This window comes from Poecilia reticulata, chromosome 23 (genome assembly GCF_904066995.2).
Source record: "Poecilia reticulata chromosome 23, P_reticulata-male-v2, whole genome shotgun sequence".
Taxonomy (NCBI): Eukaryota; Metazoa; Chordata; class Actinopteri; order Cyprinodontiformes; family Poeciliidae; genus Poecilia; species Poecilia reticulata.
This window is the reverse complement of record NC_088852.1, coordinates 15,887,908-15,910,254: the sequence shown is the minus strand read 5'-3', so window position 1 is coordinate 15,910,254 and position 22,347 is coordinate 15,887,908. Positions and strand designations below refer to the sequence as shown.

The following is a 22,347-nucleotide window of genomic DNA, read 5'->3' as shown; positions in this document are numbered from 1 at the left end:
TAACTATTATGTTTTCCAAAAAGCACAATCAAATAACCTTCTCTGGGTTCTTCACAGAAAAAATCCAGGAAGGATTATAGTGTGTATTTTCCAAACTATGAGCCGCACTGGACTATAAGCCACAACCCCAAAGTTTTTTTTTTTTTTAAACCAACCAGTAAACATACATCTAAGCCTCAGATATCTCTGCCGCTCCAGGTTTTCCACAACAATGCAGCAGCAGCAGCAGAGGGGGGCGGACACCCAAAATCTGAGTCATAACAGGTCAATTGAATATCACATTTATTATGGTTGAAAAAGAAAAAGTTGCCAAGATTAAATTTAACTGAACTGATTACGGTAGTTTCCAAACAGTAACTGTAGCAGTAAAAGTGCTGATCCTTCGTGTTGCTACTAGCATGTGTTAAAAGAAAATGGGCACTTTCACCTTCTTCTTCTTTAGATTTCAACGGCAGCTTGCATCCATTATTGTTGCACTACTGCCATCTACAGGATCCTAATATCTACCTCAAATTCTCATATTGATCTTAGCATTATTTAAAAAAAAACTAAAAATCTTATTTTTCCCCTCAATGCTATTTAGCTGATCAACAACATTCTCAAATTTCAATTCCCTATTAAAACATAATTCCGTTTTTAATGGGAGCTTTCTTCTTTTGTTTCCAATGATTCACTTCCTGCTAAAGAGCCCCCTGGTGGTTGAAGAAAAAATCCACATATAAACGGCTTATAGTCCGGAAAATACGGTATATGAAAAAAAATCGGAATGCTCTCTGGTATCTTTTGCTTTGTAAAATACATTTTATAGAATTCTGACACTTGTGATCATTTCACCAATTTTTTACATTTAAAATCATAATTTCTAACATAAATAGATCCTAAACTTGTGCTTTTATGTATATTTGACAGTTTAAAATTAGTCTCTGTGTTTGAAATCTTTCCCACCATATTCTATAACGAGTGGCGTATTTATGTTCTTTTAATTTTATTCTTTAAGTATTACTTTGACTCGTAGTCTGCTTGTGAGATTCATAGCATTTTCCAGCCTTATGTTTTGCGAAAGCAACAGAATCTTAGCTTAAAGACAACCTCACTCGGGTCAGAACGAACAAATAGTTTTCTCTTGGCCGAGTTGCTGCGGTAAGGAAAACCATATGTGCAAAAGAATGTGCATTTTTGTTTATTTTAGAGCCAAAGTGGGAGAAAATGGTGGCAAGTATGATGAGATATTTACATGTTTGGACTGCACTGCTGGATGGATCCAGCTTGTTTTCATAGAAGTAAAGCTGCCAGTGGTTCAGCATGATTTGTAATTTCCATGCGCTCACACGACGCCAGCGCCTCTCTAACCGGACGGCCAGTTTTACAGACGTGGTGCGGCGCAGACAGAATACACCTGAGGCAGATAAGGAGCAGAGTTAAATATAGAGTTTCTGGACCTGCAGGATTTATTACAACTACTTTCACTTATCAAGTTTATCCACTTGGACTGGGAAAGTGAGAAATAGTTTCACATCCAAAGCTGGTTGAAATGTTCATCAGTGGACTTGCAGCAAAAAAAAAAAAAAAAAAGGCTAAATACTGAATCAAGGGGAGTTGGTACACCTCGTTAGATTTTTATTTGAACCTTGAGACTCATTTCTTCTACATACACTCACAGTCCTGCTCTATTTCACTAAATCCTGAGAAGACTCTCTGACGTTTGTGGTTGTAACAGCTGGCTGAGACGTTCAGCTGCGTTCGTGTTGCAGAAATCTTGGCTCTAGACAAAGCCTGGTGACCTACTAACTGAAATAGAAATGCATTTCATTTGTGGAGTCTGGGGGTAGAGAGGGGGGATCACCAACATGGTGCACCACTCATGGGATGAGGCATCTTCATGAAGGACCTGGATTTGTTTTTTCTTCTAAACTTTCACTAACCCTATCTAAACAGTTTTGATTTGAAACTATCAGTGAGCTGCAACGCTAATTAACGTGGATTCAGTTTTGGAGTAAATCGCATCTTCACCTATTCTCAGCCGTGGCACTGCAAGTGTCCATGATATGGACTACATGGGCACTTGCCCAGGGTGGCAACAGAAAGAGGTAGGTGCTCTAGAACTGGGAAATAAAATATATCTTAGTTGTCAGTGTGGTGGAGTAAGTTTCTCTTGCTTGATGGTGAGTACCAGAGAACTGGGTTACTACATTCCGCTGAAACAATTAAAACAAGATTCTCATCTGATAGTCCTTTAGACTCGGTTCGATTGGGAACCAAAATTGCAACATTTGTTACATTTTCAGCTGCTGTGGTTCAATTTCACAACAATCCAAGCCCTTGGAAAAATCCGCCTCCACCCCCTCGCCTGTGGTGGAGCAGCACCAACGTCCTCTGAAGGAAACGACACGGAAAACCTGTGAAGAAAACATGAGCACAGCTTCCGCCTGTGCGAAACGTCAATAAAACGGAGTAGCAGCAGAATTTAGCAGCTGTACGACTTTTCTGCTGTCTTTGGCAAAAGACCATAAGCCATTTCTTATGCTAGTGCCAGACTCTTGCGTTTGTTTTGGTTGTATTTACCCAGAATGCCCTCCGCTGTAGTCCACTTCCTGCTTTTGAGGCGGTCTCCCCTCACATATGCATTCAAAACATACCAGAGTTCCCGTTCTACAACAGATGTAACTGGATGCTGTTCTTCCAGAACATAACAGTGTTAACTCATCAGTCTACGGAATACTTTCCCATAACTCATCAAGACGTTCCTCGGCAAATGGGAAGCAGATCTTTGTGTTCTGTTTGGCCCAGGAACTCTCCACTGGAGGCCATTTTTTCTCACCACCTTTCTTGCTGTTCACTTTAGATGTCCTGGGCTCCTTTGCAACCTCCTCGATTAGACACTGATGTTTTTTTTTGAAGTCATTGTGATAAACTGGCATCATTGTATTTCCTCCTCTTGTGGATGACGCAGTTTGATGGCGTCCCAAAACCGTAGAAACTGTACGCTTTACCAGACTTATAGACTTTGTTTCTACTCTGTACTTGAGTTTGAAAGATGGCAGCAATAATACATCACCTTTTTAAAAAAAATCTTTTAGCCTAATTCTTGTTGTCAGACATGTACAGCTGAGCTAATTTTTTGATTCTACACGCCTGGCAGTCGTTAGGCCTGGTAAACAGACATGAAAAATGTGACTGACTGCTGTTAGCTGAGGAGTTAATACAGTGGGGAGCTCTATTTCTCCTGTTTTGGTTTAAAAGCTTCTCTTTAAATATTATAATCTAAAATTACATTTTGTTTTCACTCTGTTTACCTTTAAGATTTCAGTTAGTTTTAATGATCCAAAACATGAAATTTTGACAAAAAAAAAGCAAAAAGAAGAAATCTGTAAGAGGGTAAATATTAGTTTACAGCAGTGTATGCTGCGTCTGCTGCTAATGCTCTGATGCACAAATAATACCAGGCGGTTTCCCACTTTCTGAGTTCATCTGTTTTCACCAGAAGATGTTTTAAATGGTGCAAAACTTACAAAACAAATCTAGTTAGAAATTTGGGATCGCAAATAATTGTGCAGACGTTAATAGCAGTTCAAAGTTGGGAAAGTTTTACCAATGCAATCAGCTTACGAGTACAAACCGCAAAGTATTTAGAGCAAAATTCACCAGCAAAACAGAGATAGTTTTCAAAACCTCCTCTCCCCCTGGCCTTCATATCCTTCGACAGATAAGGAAGTCAGCACACACACATTCTTGTAACTTTCCAAAATGACCAGTCCAACCTCAACAATAGAGCCATAGATTGTGCTGATTACACCTGTAATTTCTTCCAACAACATTGGATCATATCATCAAAATGCATCAACAGCTTTTGCTAAGTTCAACTCCATCCCTGTAAATAAAATAATTATCTGCTTCCTCTCTATTATGACGGACTTTAAGCTACTTATTTTAGTTTTTGTTGAATCCTTAATGACACCATAAAACGGGTCTGCAACTTTTACAACCTAAAGAACTATTATTGCCCTACAGCTTAGAGTTCAAAATGTTACATAACCTTTTAGAGAAAGGTTATGTACGCATGTTGGAAAAAGGTTATGAACATAAGTAAACAGAAAGCTTTGATCCTACATTCACCATAAGAAATTGATCATGATAAATGATAACTGATACGATATGATACGATACATGCCAACCCCTAGCCTGCTGTAATGTGGCTGTTGCTTTCTGTCACGGTGAACCAAAAACCAAAGTCCTCAGTTTATCGGACCGTCTACATCCAGACCTCACGCCTACGGTACTGAGAAACGGACAACGAACGCAAGAACAAGACCGTAGACACTTCATGGACGAAATTCCTCTGTGAGGCAGCTGGGTCCAGCCTTTCAGACACATGGTGACCGTTTCTTGGCAGATATTAGATTATGGCACATCAAATCTGAACTTTCAAGCTAAAAAAAAAAACAAAGAAGCTCATAAAAAGTGAAACTTGGAATTGGTGGCCAAAACCGTACAGTAAAGAAATGAAGCAACAGTCACACCAGTGTAACTCAGTTTCACTGTAAGGTTTCCAGTAGGCGCCTCTGTGGAAGTCTGCATGTTTTCCAGATGATTGAGAGTGGTCCCTGACCCTGCGAGGCACTGGTCACATTTCAATGGTGGACTCATCGACCAATGAGGACGGACGCTGGCTCGTCTGCAATGTTGCAAGGAATAATCTGGTAGAGATAAGGAATGAATTGTTGTTACTTCACCTTCGGGGTCACGGTCAGTTCCATCGTCTGATGGTGAAGGTGGATGGGACTCTTGTTTTTTCATCTCTCTATTGGGTCGAAACATTTGAAGTGAAATACTTTGAGAATTTATGAGTTTGTAGTGAAAACAAGTGTAATTCTATACTGAGAGCAAATCATAGAAGAGACAAATGTTTAGACAAAAGAAACAGAGAAGATGAATCACGGATAAAACATTCAGCAGAGATAAAGGAGATAAAGGAGATGATCTAGTTTGATTGCAAATGTTAACTTCACACAAAGCAGTGAATTTGTTTTTTTGTTTTGGTTTTTATCTCCCACGAGAAATACTTGAGAATGCACAACACACGTTCCACTCTCATATTCTGAGGAACCGACAACAATGTAGAATTACCACATTCCGCATAAAGCGATTTTACGCCTCAGTGGAATCAGGTAACCACTGGTTTATTTGGAAGGTTTTCAAGGGAACTGAGCCAAGAATGACTCAGTAAGTTAGAGTATTTCAAGATTTTTATTCAGAAGATGACACAAAGTTCTATTTATATTCTCAAAACATACCACATAGAACTTACATGATGAGTCCTTGATGTAAAAAAAATATTTATGAGGCAATAACAGAGGGCATACAACTGGCAATTTTTCAACTAGCAGCTTTTATTGGGGTGTTGCCAGGAGAATATAAATAGTCACAGCTGTCAAGCTTTAGTTAAATATTTGAAGAAATAAATTACTTGTAGTGTGGGTAACTATTAATTAAGAAGCTATACGAGTAACTTAAAAGCCCCATAATACTTTCACATAACTGCTTTGCTAATTATATATAAGGAAATATAAGTTTTTTTTTTGCACTAGCATAGCTACTCGCAAATTCTGTGTATTGCTGTTCTGCCATCAATAATGCTTCCATCAGTGTCTTTTTATACAGTGTTGCATCAGAAAAGGTTGATGGAAACATAAAAATTCTAAATAAATTCCTCAATTTTGCAGAAAAGTTTTGAACGCTTTCTTGATGTGGTTTTGTTTTTTCCAAAAAAAGGGTTCATTTGCTAAAAGGGAAGACGGAGACACATTTGCCGATGTAGCAAATGCTACCGTCCAATAGTGGGACTGTGCCTTACCAGAGGCACAAAACCAAAACCTCATACTTTTCTGTGATGTGTGGCCCATGCTAGTTTTTCACTTTATATTTCCTATTTATTACAACCATGCATATTGTCAACATCTGACGAAATTACGATTTATAGAGTTTGGTTCATTTGCTCCAAACCAGGAGAAGGAAACAGAACTAATTTGCTTTTTTTTTTTTTTGCAACATTTTAAAATTTTGGTCAAATTTTGAGTGATAATTGGATGGAAACATAGTTACTATGGACCAAAATCTCTTAAAGATTCTTCATAAAGAATACAGGGACATTATCCATGAAGGTGCACAAAGAAACCTGTTCTAGAGCTGCTTCTGATAAGACTGGCCTTGCCTGAAAGTTACTTTTTGGAGCTGGTGCTAATGTTTCAACACCTCTGTCTAAGAAGAGCGGCATAATTACGTTGGATACATGAGTCCAAGTCTGTGTGTACGTTGAAAGAAAGGTGACAAGAGTGAAATGAAAGTTCAGGATGTTTCATGCCCCACAAGAACAGAAGCACATTTTAGTAAGCACTAAAGTTTCTGATTGGTCAAACTAAATTTGTTGGACATAATACAGCAAAAAAAAAAAAAAAAGAAAAAAAAAAAAGTTATTCAGCTTGTTTTTGGATATCTGTCAAAAACAATCTGAAAGAGCATTCCTTATGGGACAATGCTTCACCTAGCTTCATTTTTATCCTGGAGTTAATAAGGAATAATTATAGTAGCAGCATGGAAATCCATTTTGTGCAGGTATACGTATAACTTAGTTGTTTGTGTTCAGAGTTGAAGCCATTTCTGGCTTCAGAGAGTAAACCGAAAACCCCTGGAGCACCAACTGAAGCTTCTTCGAGAGCCAGTTTATAAACTTTGTCCTCGCTAACCTCACACAATAAAGATAACATAATTAAAACCCTGATAAACTCCCAACTTCAATCACGTTTGACCCACTTGATTACAGAAGCCATAAATGTAGTTGTAGCTGGAAGACAGGTTATATTGTTTCCTGTTACTTTATTTACATTTCTCAATGTCAATTGCTTCTAGTTACAAATTAATAACGTTTATTGTCCTTTTATTTTTTTTAGTTAAGTCGACTGATCAGTTGGTTTAAAAAGTTGTCACACCTGTTTCACATTTTACTCCATTACAACCACAAATTACGAATGTGTTTAATTGGGATTTTATAATGGGGCAGCTCAGAGTAGTGGATAACTGGAAGGTGGAATTTAAAGTTTTACATTTTTCCCCACTGATCTGATGTGATGTGGATTAGCAGTGCTTGCCAACAACTGATGATGTCATCTAGAATGTTACTGTAAAATATCATCTCTTCCGCCTGGACACCGAGTTGTTAGCATGTTATGACTCATTTAGGACGTGTGACTTTAAAGAACAAGAGCCGTTTCTTGCTTATCGGTGAATTAGGCAAATGCCACCAGGGGGCTCCAAAGCTGCATGTTCGGTTTCACTTCATGAAAATTTAAATATCCCGTCTCTATCCATAACTATCTCTTATATTTATTAGATCTTTTATATGCTTAAAAAAATAAGATAAGATACAGATATATCAAACTGCAAAGAATAACTTTGCCTGGCAAGTTTTTGTCATCATTAGGTCATATTTGTTGAACTGCACTGTCACGCCTGGAGTGGTGCAATGGCCGCCGACTGGTACATCAAAAAGCAAAGTAATCCAAACTAAGTTTAGTGGCCCACAAAAACAGAAGAAAAAGAAAATTAAGAAAAAAAAAAAGTTTCAAGGTCACACATTTTTGGTGGTTTTGGCTGAATAAATGGTGTAACATCTTATGTATTTTGTTAGCTAATTGTTTTTGTCCTGCTAGCTCAGCCCTGATAATTGTTATTTAGCTGGCTAGAGTTTGTTCATCATTAACTCAGCTTTAATGTTTGCTTCAAGAATGTGTCACACATGAATCTCTGCTGCCATGGGATTGACTGACTGACTGACTTCAGACCTGTTGATTCAAATTCTAACAGTCTCTAAACATGTAGAATCTCAAACTATCTATTCGGTATATATTGCTGTATAGACAATTGTTATTTTCATTGTATGTATGTAATCTTAACTGTCGTTTGTTTTGATTGTAAAATTTCGAAAGATTGCTGCATTTTGGCGGACCACCTAAGAGGAATCTTTTCATTGTAGATTTATAAACTAGAGTGATCTAAATGAGAAAAAGGTCATTTTCTGCAACACTAGCTGATTGCGAGTTTGCACAAATGTCGCTCTTATTTGTCAAATTTGCATGAGAACATGCAGATAAGCCAATAGCAGAAATCCACTGAACTCAGCTGAACGGAAAGGGTTGAAATTTGAGCCTGAAATTGACCAATATAGTACCTTAAACAAATTTCAGACAGGAAATACCTGTTTCTGGGGGTTCCCTCCCAATTTGCAAACAAGCCAAACAGAAAAGCTCTGGTTATGTAACCTTGCACGGTAATGAAACACATGCACAAAGAAAACTTTCTGATTCGTGCCTTTGAATGATGAGTGGAAAGAGTTGACTTCTCTGCTCGGGAGAACAAAGAGGTAAATTCAGAGTCAGCTGCACCTTAACGTCCAGCGGCACGGAGGAGATATATATTGTGTAATCTTCCTGCTTTGGCCACATCTGTATTTTTCTTTGCTGAAATCTCTGCCTGATAAACAGCGAAGGAGGATAGGTTGTGTTTTTGCTCATTCCAAAAGCTGTCGGCTGAATTTAGCGCAGAAAACGAAGTTCTCATGTCCGAGGGACGGAACCCAGACCCAAACAAAGACCCCTCACCTAATGGATGTTTGTTCAGATGGATGTTATTTTGACCATGAGGGGAAAACTGTCTGTGGATGTCCTTCTGTTCCACAACACATACATAAAACAGAGCAACTTCAGCTGCAGTTTGGCTAGGAACTTCATTAAAGCTCATATTTTCCATCCAAAGGTCAATTACAGTTGGAACAAGATGTCAAATTACTGATTTATCTGATTTTATTCTGGCTCCACAAACTTCCCTTTAGCATCCATGGCTCATGAAATGGGTTCATTTATTGAATGTGAAGATTTTAAGTCTTGACACACAAAGATACAAGTTAGCAACCTTATTTTCAAAACACGAACAAAGGGAGTACAGGGATCTGACCCTAATGCTAACCGCTAACCCTAATCACCCAGAAGAGAGTGGCTAGAGTTGGCTAGCCATTCTAGCTAACAGAATGTTATATCGGAAAAAAAACCCAATATTGCAGCTTTGGGTATCGGCTGATATCGATATTGACCCAATACGATATCAGCGCAAATCGGGCATATTTTTATTACTTATAACTTCTTACTGTTCTCAGGATATACACTTATAAATAGACTTGCAAGAACGTTCAAACCTTGGTCATGTTGGCAGCTTGTAAATTGTACAGATTCCTTCCTGACCATAAAAAATACAAAAACATTTTGTTACATTTTGAAAGATTGTTTTGGTTTTATTTCTTGAAATTTGGATCATGTTATAAACTGCCTGAAGCATTTCCCTGTCTATACAACCAGTCAGCACATTTCTATGATGCTTTTGTAGCTAACAATCTAGACAGACCTAACCAAAAAATGGCTACCCAACCTCAAATTTGCTCAATCAGCCCAAATGTTGATCTTCAGACAGATGGATGAAAAATGCCACTGGGATTTGGTGCACATGCCTGTATGGGGTTAACTATATTGACACAAAGGTCTATCTTTGTTATCTGTAACACCAATCCTACCATCGTAGAACATAGCCGTCTGCTAGGCGATGAAAACCAAGAACTTGACAGGTTTAATCTGCCTGATTTTGCAAACAGCATAGGCAGATTTGATCTAATCTATGATCTGCTTACATAGAGCTACATACCAAAAAGTTGGAGCTTTCTAGGAGCAGCTTGACAAAAGGCGGCACTAGCTATCGCAATCACATCAGCTTCCTTTGCTCTCTTTTGAGGAACCCCTTTGTTTTAACTCCCTCAAATGAATAAGATGGAGATTTTCCCAATTTTCGACTTTGTTCATTACCGGTAAATGTTTTCGGGGCTGCTTTGTGAATCATCTGCGCCCTCCGTTGTGCCCCTCATCCCGGAGGCCCGACACAATACACCAAGGCCCCGCATAATTTCCCGATTCTTCCGCTTCTCCGCTCCAACTATTAATTTCTAAGCCTCGTTATGTAAGTCATTATGCAACGGGTTTTTGCCGTGTTATTTCAGGCCCCCTGTTTGTTAATGGTTCCGGGCGAAGGTTTTCGGCCGTTGAAGCTGCTGTTGACATTCACATGCTCCGGGGTCTGGCCCGGTTGAACCCACCCGACTGGGTCGACGGAGGTCCACCTTTGTGACGCAACACATGTCCCAAAAAGTTTAGAGCAAACAGGGAACACGTGCAGATTGTCAGACACTGCTCTGCGAGGGGCATCGTGACAACAGAAATATTTTGGTTTTAGGAGAGAAGAATTACTGAAAGGCCATCTGGTGGGGTATAGCTCTAGTCTGTTTTCTTATTGTTTGCTTAATCCGTGTTAAGAAAACTGTGATCGGATGTCATCATGACTCCAGTGTGAAACACATTTGGGGAAATAAAAGCCTAGAGAATTTTCTCACTGATTAGCAAAATTTAAGTTTAATATTATTGGGAATACTTTCCTTTTCTTGAAACGTTGACTCTCCCAAGCTTCTCAGTATCACTGAAATTTTCCAAAAGCATGAAGGCGTGGCGAAAGCATTAAATCTTGCTGTTACATGTGACTTGGTTTGATGTTTGGCCACAGGTGTATTATAGTTCTCAAACACTTAAGTATTGTTTATCTTGACAAAAATCCAGTAAATGACTACACCTCACCTGATACGGGCCGATGAGTTTGATTATACTGAGTGCTTAAGTACAACTGGATTTCTTTTGTTCCTTGAAGACGTTTCATCTCCCATCCAAAAGGCTTGTTCAGTTCAAGAACGTAAGGTTTTTGTCTTTTACATGGAGGTACGTTTAAAAACCAAAATATCTGAAGCCTCCTAAAAAATTGGCGCCCCGAGCTACTGCTAATTGAAAGCCTCTTCCAAAGTATCTGCACAGAACACCCTTGAACCACGGTTCTTCGGTTGTATATAGTGTTAAAATGTGATTTAATCCTTTGAAATAAACCCTGACCTCCTTTTCCAGCTGGTAATTAATGATGTGATGCTTTTATTTTTTCCCTCTCCTTAAGAGGCCAGTTCAGCTGGCTGAAAGGCCAGTGTCGTATATCAAAAATCTTGGGAGGCTAATCTTGTTTGTTTACTTCACATGCAAACTTAGCAACAGTTGTGAGGTTGTAACTTCTTACCACACCTGCAATCCAATGCTTTCTATTTCTGATTTTAATATTGAATTATATTTTTAGTCTTAAACACCCTTCCTTACATTCTAACTTCACACCTAACACTATACCCAATGAAGCTCTGCGGTCAGTATCCATAGCATGACGTCTAAATTAAACTATTCCCATAAAAACATTATTGCTACCTGGCAGGGCTAGCATAGTGCGGTGCGAGCCTCTGACTCGCAAGCTAACAGGCCGCTTTCAACCCCAGGAATATCCATCAGCTATATTTGTCACCATGTGACTGACAAAAATGATCTCTTGTTACCGTCACTTATCACATGAACTAACCAGCCTTACAGTACGGTAGGCCGTTTTAACATAAAACTGCTTTCATTCCAGCTTTCTACAAGTGAGTTTGGACTTGATACAGTTGGATTTGAACTGTCCCAAATGGTAATTTAAGATATCTGAACTCAAGATCTTTGATTACATTTGGACGCATCAGATCGCCTTTCAAGATATCTCAAATAACGCCACTGGGTTTTAAGGGTCACATGTCTGTAATTACAATTCAAGTTACTCAAACTTAACTATGACTAGTCAAAATTTCACACACACACACACGCACACACGCACACACACACACACACACACACACACACACACACACACACACACACACACACACACACACACACACACACACATCTAAAATAAGAAATTGTGCACAAGAATTTCTGATGCTGCCAAACAATTACCTCCATAATTTGTGGTTTTTTATTCATTTTCTTGACACACACAATGCGCCTAAAAACAGCTTTTGAATAGCAAAAAGTGCAACTGTCAATTCCCAATTTGAAATGTCAATAAAAAAACAAACAAAAAATGTTTTGTTGAAATTTCAAAATAGTATGTAAATCCGGGACGTTTTGAGTAGTTGGAATAATTACTAAAGATTTCAGTAATTTCAATATTCAAGATATCTGAAAGACAAATGCTATCTATTTTTTTAAATTTAAGATAACTCTGACTTATTAAGATATCTGAAAAGGAATTTTGACTTGTCAAAACTATCTCCAAGTTAGTTATATGTAGTCATTATTTGTTTTCAAGATATCTAGAATTAAATTTACGCTAGTTGAATCTTATACTTCCTATCTAAAAATATATTTAAGATATTATTGTATCATTTCAGATTTAATAAAATAGATGGATATATAAAAAAGTGAGATATATTAAATGTACTTGAAGATTAGTCATAATGTAATTATGTGAAATATATATTTCAGATATTCAGTATTCACTAGGTATCTTGAATTGAAGATGATGAAACTTAATGGTAAATCTGGTGTCATTTAATTTAATCAAAATGTAATAAGATATATGCTAAATATGCATTTTCTCAAGTCAAGCAGTGTTGTACTAAAGGTTACTTAATACGAGACCCAGTATTCCCGTCTTAAAGTTTTCCTAAACTGGTCTTCAGCATGGAAACACTATGCTGTACAACAGCGGTTTTGAAGAAGCCTCTGACTCAAGACAATCTCTTGTATCTCACTCTCGAGAAAGGAATGATCAGGATTGTCCAACCAGGGCTTTATCAACTCCTTGATACATAAGGGAAAGTTATGTATCCCTTTAGAGGGATACATAACTGAGGGTTATGAATACCTCTGAGTGGAATGCAATTGCTCAACTGAGCTAAAAATAGGAGTTTGTGCTGATTGGCGTGCACGGAAACAGAGGTGTGATGAGCTCTTAGAAGGAAATTTAAGATCTTAAGAGATCGGTAGCTTTCAAAAGGAAAGTTTTCTTTGGGTGTATATATGATGGATCTATAGTTGTAAGAAATGCAATGCCCATCAAATCCTGTCCTTCACTTGATGCTAAACCAAAGCAAAGGTCGACGTTTATGTAAGACAAAATCTCCCAAACTAATCTGTTGATGTTTCAGTTGGAGCCAGCATGACTCCTTAAATTAAATGACATGTGATATGCCATTATAATTAGGTAGGTACTGTTTAGGTCACAAACAGTCATAGTACTAACTCAAACCTCTCTCTTTACAGGACGCAGAACCAGCGTCCTGTAAAGCATTCCACATCTTGGCGTGTTTTTCCCGCTGTGTCATGGCGGGAAGCTCTCCCTCGTGAAAAGTGTTTTCATAAACAAGGATTTGTCTCATGGAACGTCATGCGCCACTTGTTTTCACAAATTGAGTTGCACTAATTGTACAAACAGAGCTGCGGCTCAGGAGAATTAGATGCCATGCTGTCATACAGGCAAGCAGCTGGGTGGCAGCCCAGAGCCCTGTACTTTTCCATTCAGGCAGCTGAACAAATGGCAGGAGCTTCTGGAATTTTTCTCAACAGTCATTCCTTATCAGAGAGGGAATCAGCACCAACAAAACTCACCTGCAAACACATGAACACGCCTCTCCTTGGATTTTTGTTCGGTCAGTCCAGGGGGGGATGGACGGATGCAACTTTCTAAAGGTGCACATGCTGCTCAGCAAAGGAAAAACATTAGGAGTTCGACTGTCTACTCTTTAAACCCTCCATACATGACAGACAAAATGACAAAATGTGGATGCTGCACGAGGAAGGACAACCCAAAGGGTTCAAGGACACATCCAGGCCTACTGGTGTCTCTCATTGCAGTGTGACTTCTATAAGTCTGAGCCCGAAGCACCTTCACCCAGTCACCGCAGACAAGAGGGGGAAGTGTGTGTATATGTTGTGGAGGGTTGACTGTACACACAACAATCTATGACATGTGCAGTTGCTTTTACCACACAACCTACACAAGGAACAGTATCACTCAGATCATTGGCTGTTACGCTAATGCTTTGAATAAGTTAATAGGGGATTAGTTGCTGACTCTTATAATTATACAAATAAGAGTTCATCCTACATGTAGAAAATGATAGTGATTGGCTGATTATGATTGAGTTGCTTTGCACTTCTAAAGTTTGTTCCTTTTCATAAATCTTTAAATTTATTTGGTTTAACGTACTATTTACGTTAAACCATAAATAGTACTTACTATTATCAGTTTCAACAGATATTTTTTCTGAGGAAACATTGATGTGACGTGTTAAGGTCCAACACATTCCATACGATGGATAAAATGGCAGATCTAATGTTTTGAAGCTTTGCTAGAATGCTAGCTGGAAGAATGCCTGGCTTCAGGGTAATGGGAAATTGCCAAACATATTCACTCATCTGACTTCAAATACTTGAGTAGCTTCCCATTATCTATTGGGTGTTGCATGATGTCCGAACTCCCTCAACAGTTGTAGCAACTTCAACTGTTCTGGACTTAGGAGTGTGTTTATGAAAGTGTTTGACACACAGCTTCCCCCAAATATTTTATTTTGGGTCGAGGTCAAGATTCTGTGCAGGCTTCCAAACCCATCTTGCTTGGTTGGTTGACCCAGCCTACATGGCCATATCTTTCTTGGCCTTTCCTTGTGCACTGAAGCACGAAGCAAAGTCATGTTGGAACAGGAAGGGGTAATTCCCAAACTTTTCCCACAAAGACGGGAGCATGAAATTGTCCAAAATATCTTGGTATGCAGGAGACTTTAGAGTTCCTTGCACTGGAGCTAAAGAGCAGAGCCAGACTCTTGTGAAACAGCCACCACACCACAATCCTCTCTACACTGTGTTGTTTCAATGGCCTATCTACACAAAGAGGAACGATTATGTTTATAATAAGAACAAAATGTAAGACGTCAAAGGGTGTGCATACATTTGTAAGGGACGCGAGAGCTGTCAAGGAATTCCTCTTTAGTATTTAAACTCGTGACAACATAATGAGAGATCGCTCTCCTTCTGACTCATACACCAAAAATGCTCCTGGGTGGAGCTCAGGAAATGCTTCCATCTCAGCCACCGTATCGCATCTGTCACCATGTGCCGAGAGGACAACCTGAGATGGACAGTTGTCGTCTGTACAGTAAACCATCTGATAAAGATCAGAACATAAACATGCATCACAGGTTCACACACTTTTACTGGTAGAACGCAGTCCTTTTGTTAAACTGTCCCGTCTTGGAAACTGAGCTCGGATCCTGATACAGAAACATACACATTTAGTGAAAAACAACATCCTCTCACTTTGTCCTCACAAGATAAAATATGTTATGAAAGATATTCAGATAATGAGCGCTTAGTGAATTCTCATTTACAGGGCCTGAAGAAGTACAACTATCTCATTCATCCACAGGAGGGCGCTGTTTCCTCAATAATATCTGAAGATCAGCTTTGTGTCTTTAAATACAAGAAAGCAATATGAATACTTATCCTACTGACAAATGTATGCATGCGAGACCAAAAACAGACTATAACATTTCTTCAGAGCTGTAAGATTCCAGTGATTCCAGTCACACAGACTCTCCACCCTATCGCCCTGTAGGAGGCGCTACAGGAGCCTCCAGACTAAGACCAGCAGGTACCAGAACAGTTTCTTCCCCACAGCTGTCAAACTCCTGAACTCTGCCTCCAGACATCTACAACAACCACGATGGCTGTATCCTCATATATACAACAACAACACATGGACTGAAACTTAGCTGCACTTTTATCTGTTAGTCAATCCTGTATATACTGTAATATCTAATCCTGTTCATAGCCTGTACCACATATTTTTAAAACAGTCTCTAAATTTTACGGTAGATTCCTTTTGAAGTCAATACCAATCAAAAAATGACAGGAACAAATAAATTGTAACAAAATGTAGAAATCTGGTTATATTCAGGACGATCAACTGAAAGGTGAAACTGCAGGAAGGAAAGCATCTCAAAGGACAGACGATTTTAAATGTTCTCTTTTAAAAAATGAATTACTGGACTAAATTTTACATGCTGAGCTGCTCCTGAAATAATTCTGACTCTGCAGCAGCTGATGTTCATCTAATTAAACCTTTAGGGGTTTTACAAGCGTACATATTTTGTCCCCAATGTCTTTTTTTTAAGCTATGACAAAACTGACCTGTGTTCCACCTGAAACATCTGCTGTCATGAAACAAGAGCTCGATCCAAAGCACTTCATGGCCATGAACCATAAAAAAAATGCAATGAATGAACAAAAGAACTGGTAAAAGATCAGAAGAAGAGAGAAAAAGGACAACCGGAGGCAAACTTTTACTGGCCCATTTTGACCACAAATGAATCTTATCTATTAAACACAAGAAACACCCTTGGTCATCTTCACTCTGTGCTCAGAAGCAGGAAATGAAAGAAGTCATTGTGAAGCCAAAGAATGCCTAGCCATGAATTGGCGTACTTCAATTGGCAGGCACAGCGGGGTGTGTTTGAAAGTGTGTACACACACACACACACACACACACACACACACACACACACCTACACACACACACACACACACACACACACACACACACACACACACACACACACACACACACACACACACTTTGTTGAGCTTGAAAAAAGAAAAAAAAAAAAAGCAATTTCTCTTTCAGCAACAAAACAGACCTAGACACACAAAAGCTTTTACCAGTGACACAATCAGAAGTAGTTGTTTTTTTTTTTTCTTTAAAACTATCATTGGTAGGAGCAAAAAAAATAAATAAATAAAAAATTCACCAGGACTTTACCAGCTGAAAGGGAGACAGGAGGGAAAAACCTCCCACAGCAGCAGGTCTGAAGGTCAGGAAAAGCGAAAAGAAAAGCTTTCATTGTGTCAAGATTCAAACGCAACATTTGACCAAACTCAGTGTCCGATCCGCACAGCAGCAAACATCCCGTTTCAGCTGCATTTAGACAACATTTTGTCACGTTACACAATGTTACACAAGGACAGCAAACACTCAGCCAGCGCGACGACGAGATGCTTTAGATCAAACCTGTTCTTCTTTATGAATGGTATAGTCAAAGCCCAGAGTAAAATTTCAGTAAGATTCTGTGTCCAGGCTTGAAAACAGAGCTTAGCAGAAGCTCTCTGTCCAATTTAACGCAGCTAAAGTTATTTTGTAAGTAACTGGCATGGAGACGTTCAAAGAGTTGCAGAGAAAAATAAATCTGCAATTATTTTTAAGAGACGGAGGCGTAAGGAATGTTTACTGATTGAATATGAAGCATTGATCAGATTAAAATCAGTCACTGGTGTGTATTAGAGTTCGTAGAGGTGTGTATTATAGTCTGAAGTAGAGTTGCAGAAAAACAACGATTCTATAGAATCACAATTCCTATTCCTGGGAACTCTGAATCGATTTTAAAATGCATTTCAGATGAGAAAAAGCCAGGCAGCTCAGCTAACCTTGCACTGGTAGCTTAAGTTACAGAATATTTTATTTTTTAAGTTTTGCTAAAGTGTAAACTGATGGAATTGGATACAGGACTTTTAAAAGAGAAATTTTCCACGTGTCCGTTCTAAACGTTGAGACGTGTTTCCACTCCCAGCTCGATGCTCTCAGCCCCTCTGACTGCGGATCATCTCTGCTATCTATGAGCTCATTCTGCAAACGCTCCGGCGTTGAACTGGAAACACTGGTGCTGAGACCAGCACAGGTCACAAACTGTCTCCTCTCGGTTACGTTACGTGGTTGTGAGGTAATGTGCTGCCTTAAATAATTCATACAGAACCCAGTTGTATCCAGATTGGTTTTCTGTTGCTTTCTTGCATGTCCAACTCTCTCAAAGTATGAGAGAGTTGCACCTGCGTATACAGATACAGGTTGAGCAGCTGAAGTCTTTCCTGTGCCTACATCTCCCACAATGCTGTGCGGTTCTGCATATGTATATGTCTAATTTCTACAACAACTGACATTAACACAGTTACCTGATTGTGCCATGAAGTGGCACTATGTGCCTGGAAAATGCATAATACTTTCCCTTTAATAGTGTATATACCGTAGAGGACTATTCTAATCAAACATTCAGAGTCGAAGCGTCTTTGGCAGAACAAAAATAAAACGCAGCTACGAATTTAACCACCAGGTGAGACAGAGCTGCTGCAGGTATAAGTGGATGCTGATTTGCATCTGGATGAAGAACTGGACGTGTAAATGCTGTTCAGCACATGGGTGATTAAAACAAAAAGCACAAAGCGTTAGCCCCTCCATCCTATGCATTAAAGCCGTCCTCACTGAGAGATCCTGCGGAGGAGATGGGCACTCCGGAGAATCCACGGAGGCCTTTCCCTTTGATGGTTGGCACTACGGAAACGTTCAGTCTGTCGCCACGTCCCCCGTGGACGGCTCGTAGTTACCGCAGCCTCGTGATTGGCTTGGAGTCGGGGGGCTTTAAAGCCGCCGTTCTCGTTTCGCTTTTCGGATAATGGAATTGACTCGTCTTGGGAAGTGAGGATGTTATTGATTTTGTCCTCCTTTCATTTCGTCAGCGAGTGTTTATGCTCGGGTCTGGGAGATTAAATAAGAAATCAAACCAAAACAAAAGCAGTTGGTGCCTGTTGGAGTTCACGCAGAGGTGTGGAAAAATGATTCCCCCCCCTTTTCAGATTTCCTCTTGGTTTTCTTCTTTGTTACACTCAAAAAGAAACAAAAAGAGAAAGGAGACTTTAAAAAATGTAGTCAATTTGTTACATGTAATCAAATTAAGTTTAATGTGAAAACCTAATATACTGTATTTGCTTGTAAACGGTGAAGTATTATAAAAAAGCAAAAAGAGAGGAAATCCGTAAGGAATATATATATTTGTTTTTTTTTACAAAACTGCAGCCGATACGTTTGAGTAATCTCAAGGAAAGCTTTCGTTTGGTGCAAAATAAACCCCTCAAATACTCAGATAAGTGAAGCGGCTGCCTACGACAACATGGTTTATCCTTCACAGCGCTCCACAGATCAACATCATGTCAGGAAACACGAGGATTACATAAACTGCACCCACAGCTTAGTGCCATCTGAAATATTCTGCCCCAATAAGCAAATCCTAAAATGCTGCTCCTCAGTTAGCGCCACAGAAAAAGCCAAAGGGTGTAGCTGCAGCTGGTTGTTAACTTCCTTCCACGACTCGGCGCGCCTAGCGACACACAGCTTTATGTTTCATAGACTTCTTCACGGTAGGGTGAAGCCAAACAGCGATTTGCACCGTACCCTCTGGACAACGATGCCCTCAAAGTCACAGATGCTTAATTACAGTGATGTTATCGTTGATGAACCGAATCGTCCTTGCGAAGGGCTCTATTAGAGGCGACGGGGTTATTATCTTAGGACACGCTCAGAGATCCCTGCAGACTTTATGATACCCTGGTTTCCAATTACATCTGAATGCTTCGAACGCAGAGGATCAGGCTGCTTGTGGCAGAGTGTGGCACTCTGAGGCCATTTCATGGGTCACAGCTCCAACATGATGAAGGGGGTTTGGGTTAAAAGTGAGCCAAGAGACACAGCAGGCTAAGGAAGAGGGGCTAGCAATCCGCTGCCCCAGTCCTACCCCAGGCGACCCCCACTCCAACACTGAACTACACATTATTCAGGTGGATGTGAAAACATAGATCCCCCCACCCCCAGGGAAGGAGCGTCAGGGTGAAGGAGCCTCGGGTGAATCAGGGTGAATCAGAGCCAGGAGGAGGGTCTTAGTGCTGCCAATCACTCTTGTGCTCACTCCCTCATGGTTGCTCTCTGCTAAACTACAGCTGGTTCACCACAACTTAGCCTGCTACAAATAGTTAACCATGTCACAACATGGTGGTTTTAATAATATGGAGAGAAAAAAAATTGTAAGAGCTATATACTGCACCTTTAATTAAATTATTTCTACACCTGAATTATTTGGACACTTGGACGTGATAACTTGTTTTCAAACTAACGGCACACAAATCAAACATTCCCTCCACATCCTCATCAGCTTGTGATGCTGATGTTGCTCCGTCTCTACACCTTCTTCCTCTCTGGGGTCGCCGGTCGCTGTGTGAGCTCCGTGTTTACTCCCAGGACAAGAACCACCCCTCCCCTCCCCCGCCCCGCCCCGGCCCCCACCCCCCCGGCTCCCCTCCCCTCCCGCACCGACATGCCGTCCGACATGCAGGTGAGCCGCTTCCCTCTCAGAGTCGGCGCGGATCATCCGAGCGGCTGGAAGCGGCGCGCTTCGCTCCGCAAAGAGCCAAGTTCCCTGCAAGGTTTTAGGATTCGGGAACGGCCGAGCGTCGGAGCAGGAGGGCGGGTTGGAAAAGGCAACAGTGTGGACGGGAAGGTGAATTGGCTTTTTTATGTAACGCCATTTGGTTAGGCAGCTGGGCTGGGGGGGCGGGGGGGGGCATCTCTTTCATGTTTTCTTTCGCAGAGGAATAGTGAAAACAAGAAGGCAGAGCGTTAATTAATCCGAACATAAGTTGGATAAAAACAAATGATCTGAATCAATTACTTGTCTTTTGGTTTTTTTCATTAATATAATCTCGGTGAAACTGTAAACTTTTACAGCTAATAATAACATGGTAAAGATCATAGACGCCTAATTATTTCTTTAGTGTGTGGAGGACAGAAATATAAGTATAAAAGTAAAATGCTTTATTTTATGTACTTTCAATCATAAATATTTTTCAACAGAGCTCCCTGACTTTCTACTCTGCCCAGTGAAAAATGTAAAGTTTAGAGCAACACAAGTTTTACCTGTTAATTTTGCAGCCCATTACACTGTAAAAATGATTTTTCGGGATATTAAATATTAGTCATTAAAGTCTAATCCAGGTAATTAGTTTGTTATTGTAATTCAGCTACGGCCATTTTCTACCAATATTTACCGTTTTTGTTCTGCCTAAATATTTTCAATAAAGTTAAGCCTGTTGCCTATTGGCTCCTTTCATCTGTTTGGCATGTCTAATTATAAATGGTGTTTATGGTTTGTATTAGAAATAAAATTATAAACTGAATAAAATATAGAAACCATCACAAGACTTGTAGCTACGAGAGTTTGTGTCTGAGTGAGACTTAAATTTGGTTAATCTAGGCGTATCACTCATGCTAATGTCAAACATGCTAACAAACCGAGCTTTAACTTATACCGTTCAGTAGCTATTTTTAAAATTAGGTTGGAGATGCAACATTTACTTTGTTATTAAACTTATATAATTACTACTCAAATAGATAGTTGATTTGCCTACGCCAGTTTAATTACATCCACTACTCTATTTTGGTAACGGATCTATCTGAAGATTTCCATTAAAATTGACCTGCTTTATATTTGTGCAGTTTAACATTAGCTACTTTTACTTTTTCTGTCCAGTAGCAAACAGAAAAGCGCATGTTTTTATGTTAAATTGCAAATAAATGAGTGAACTTAACAAATGTTAATAACGATCATAAAACAGTAAGTTTTTGTGTTATAGGAAGAAATTATTACTGTAAGTTTGTATCCACCTTTAGCAAGTTAAGTGATAGCGCTAATGCTAAAGGCAGACTTGCTAGAAAGCTGATCTTTGTAAACCCAGAAGCAGATTTTGCCGAAAATTAGGGACAAGGCTTACATGCCACTTTGTTAGAATAGATTTAAGAAACTTATTTCTGAAATACTTCAAACCCCATTTAAAATTTTTTTTTTGAAGATACTATTTAACATAGATTGAGAAAACTAGCAAAATCATTTTTGGAAATTATGTAGAATTGAACATATTTACTTTAAAAAATTGGTTGGAATTTGAAATTGTATATATATTTTTTTGTTCTTAAATTCACACCGTATTTGCTCGCCTTGCTTTTAAATGTGTAAAGCAAATAGCAAAAGATTGTCAATATTGGCTGCACAACTTAATCGCTGGCTGTTTAGTTTATGGCTACTGTAATACTGTAATGTTTACAATATTACAGCAAAGATGCGAAACAAAGAATTTGTGAAACCCAAACTGCATTATTATCATTATTTTTTTTATTATTAAATCATGAAGTAAGGGAATGAAGAAGCATAGGTGGAAAACTGGTGATGTGGATTATAAACATGGATCAGATTACAGTTGTTCCAGCAGGTACCACCAGTTGTCAAGTGTTGGTGATGCCAGCCACCATCAGAGCTGCGGATCAGGCTTTTATGTATTTTTAGAATCATGTGTCTTTTGGCTTACACAGTCCTATTGTGTTTTTGTTATTATGTCTTTTTTTAATCACTACGTCCTGCATTGAAGCATTTAAAGATAGTACTCATTAGATTAAACAGAATTACGTAACGGGGAGAAAACAATCCCTCTGATTCTT

General features: G+C 39.3%; 1 protein-coding gene across 4 annotated transcripts in view; it reads left to right on the top strand.

Annotated features, from left to right (window-relative positions):
* Positions 1-22,347, top strand: part of LOC103459638 (amphoterin-induced protein 2) — a 40,607-nt gene that overhangs the window by 1,753 nt on the left and 16,507 nt on the right. For 3 of the 4 annotated variants that reach the window (XM_081603961.1, XM_081603960.1, XM_081603958.1), the window contains exon 1: positions 20,171-20,356. The exons of the other annotated variant lie outside the window; for it this stretch is intronic. In XM_081603961.1, the coding sequence (XP_081460087.1) occupies positions 20,174-20,356 (183 nt within the window). In that variant the 5' untranslated portion in view covers positions 20,171-20,173. Of the gene's footprint in view, positions 1-20,170; positions 20,357-22,347 lie in introns of those variants that run through there. 4 annotated transcript variants of the gene reach the window in all.